General features: G+C 45.5%; 1 protein-coding gene across 1 annotated transcript; it reads left to right on the top strand.

Moving 5' to 3' along the window:
• The first annotated feature begins 1,213 nt into the window (after positions 1–1,213).
• dph3 (diphthamide biosynthesis 3) lies at positions 1,214–1,453 on the top strand. Its single transcript, XM_034866236.1, has one exon. The coding sequence runs from the start codon at positions 1,328–1,330 to the stop codon at positions 1,451–1,453; it is 126 nt and encodes a 41-aa protein (XP_034722127.1). The 5' UTR covers positions 1,214–1,327.
• The last annotated feature ends 477 nt before the right edge of the window (positions 1,454–1,930 follow it).

The raw sequence follows: 1,930 nt of genomic DNA, 5'->3' as shown, positions 1-1,930 counted from the left end.
TGTTCAGACCAGAGGGGCCTCAGTCCATGCTGCCCTGTTCAGACCAGAGGGGCCTCAGTCCATGCTGCCCTGTTCAGAGCAGAGGCGCCTCAGTCCATGCTGCCCTGTTCAGACCAGAGGCGCCTCAGTCCATGCTGCCCTGTTCAGACCAGAGGGGCCTCAGTCTGTCCATCATGGATCTGAGGTCTGATTGGCATTCATATAATCTTCTGTTCCAGCTGCTGGAGGACAACATCGTCACTTTTGTGAAGAACGAGCTGAAGAAGATCCAGAAGCTTCTGAGACCAGATTACCCAGAATGCCCGGAGAGTCAGAGGTTTCTGAAGATCACACTGAACCACCTGAGGAGGATGAAGCAGGACGAGATGGCTGACCGTCTGCAGAGCAGTAAGAGGACTTCTCTAAAGAGTTAACTCGATGGACTAATGGGACGTCTACTAATGTCTCCAGAGAAGGGTCAAGGTATGGTCCGGTTTATTTTATAAACCACCTACTGATCTTCTTTGTTCTGTATTCATTCAGGAAGTCCAGCAGGAGTTTCTAAGTGTAAACTCAAGTCTAGGCTGGACAGGAAGTTCCAGCGTGTGTTTGAGGGGATTGCTACAGCAGAAAACGGTTCTGGATCAGATGTTCACAGAGATCTACCTCATGAAGGGGGGCTGCAGGGGTCAATGATCAATATGAGGTCAGACACCGAGCCTGTGTCCAGGCTAAGGTGTTAGCATGTAGCTTGTAGCCTGTGTGTCCAGGATAAGGTGTTAGCTTGTAGCCTGTGTGTCCAGGCTAAGGTGTTAGCATGTAGCCTGTGTGTCCAGGCTAAGGTGTTAGCATGTAGCCTGTGTGTTCAGGCTAAGGTGTTAGCATGTAGCCTGTGTGTCCAGGCTAAGGTGTTAGCATGTAGCCTGTGTGTTCAGGCTAAGGTGATAGCATGTAGCCGGTGTGTACAGGCTAATTTAAAATGTATTACAATAATTAGCTAACTATTAACAACTATTATTTTCTCTCCATCAAAATCACTTTTTTTGTTATTTTTACTTTTCTTAATTTAAAGTATTTATCATATTTTTTTCCATTTATTAAAATTTCTGGTTTATATTAATAATATACTAAGTTTTTTAATAATAAAAAACGTGTTTGTTTTGGCGCGCTTTGCCTGCAGTTCCCGCCAATGACCGCCAGAGGGCGCCAGACAACACACATCCGCACATGCGTCACACGCCTGAGACATCAGCCAGTGACGTCATCACTGCGTGCCACACAGCACGCTTTAACAGAATGCTGAACTAATGAGGTTTTTGTAGTTTTTTGGGCTCGTCTCGCGCTGAACATGTCGGTGTTTCACGACGAGGTGGAGATCGAAGACTTCGAGTATGACGAGGAGACGGAGACGTACTACTTCCCGTGTCCCTGCGGGGACAGGTTCGCTGTAACTAAGGTAAGTACCCCAAGCTAACGGCTAACGGCTAACTGTCTGCCCCACTGGTCGGTCGGGGGATATTCGGTTAATCGCTATTTTACTTTAAATAATAACTTCCTTCATACTTCCAGACAGCTTGGTCGTTGTTAGTTTCCTAATCCCGACGTACGTAACGTGACGTAACGTTCGATACGTCATGTTTCACCACTGGTCCACGTCACACCAGACTGCCTTAACAAATCCTCCAACTGTCGGGTTATTCTTAATTAGTGACTCCTTTAATTAGATAAAGTAAATATTAAATATGTTTTCCTAATAATCAAAGCCTTGTGATTAATTCGGCATGGATTTGATTCTAAACTGTGTTGACATGTTAAAGTTAGCATGTTATGTAATGTTAAACCTCCTGATGTTGGAATGATGTGTGTGTGTGTCTCTGTGTGTCTGTGTGTGAGAGAGAGACTGTGTGTGTGTGTGTGTGTGTGTGTGTGAGAGAGAGAGAGACTGTGTGTG

The sequence above is a fragment of the Etheostoma cragini genome, unplaced genomic scaffold (genome assembly GCF_013103735.1).
Source record: "Etheostoma cragini isolate CJK2018 unplaced genomic scaffold, CSU_Ecrag_1.0 ScbMSFa_4477, whole genome shotgun sequence".
Classification (NCBI taxonomy): domain Eukaryota; kingdom Metazoa; phylum Chordata; class Actinopteri; order Perciformes; family Percidae; genus Etheostoma; species Etheostoma cragini.
Note: the sequence above shows the minus strand (reverse complement) of the source record. Positions and strands in the feature narration are given on the sequence as shown.

Bases quoted from the DNA above. Each gene is read 5' to 3' on its own strand.
- dph3 (XM_034866236.1), top strand. From the start codon at position 1,328: ATGTCGGTGTTTCACGACGAGGTGGAGATCGAAGACTTCGAGTATGAC.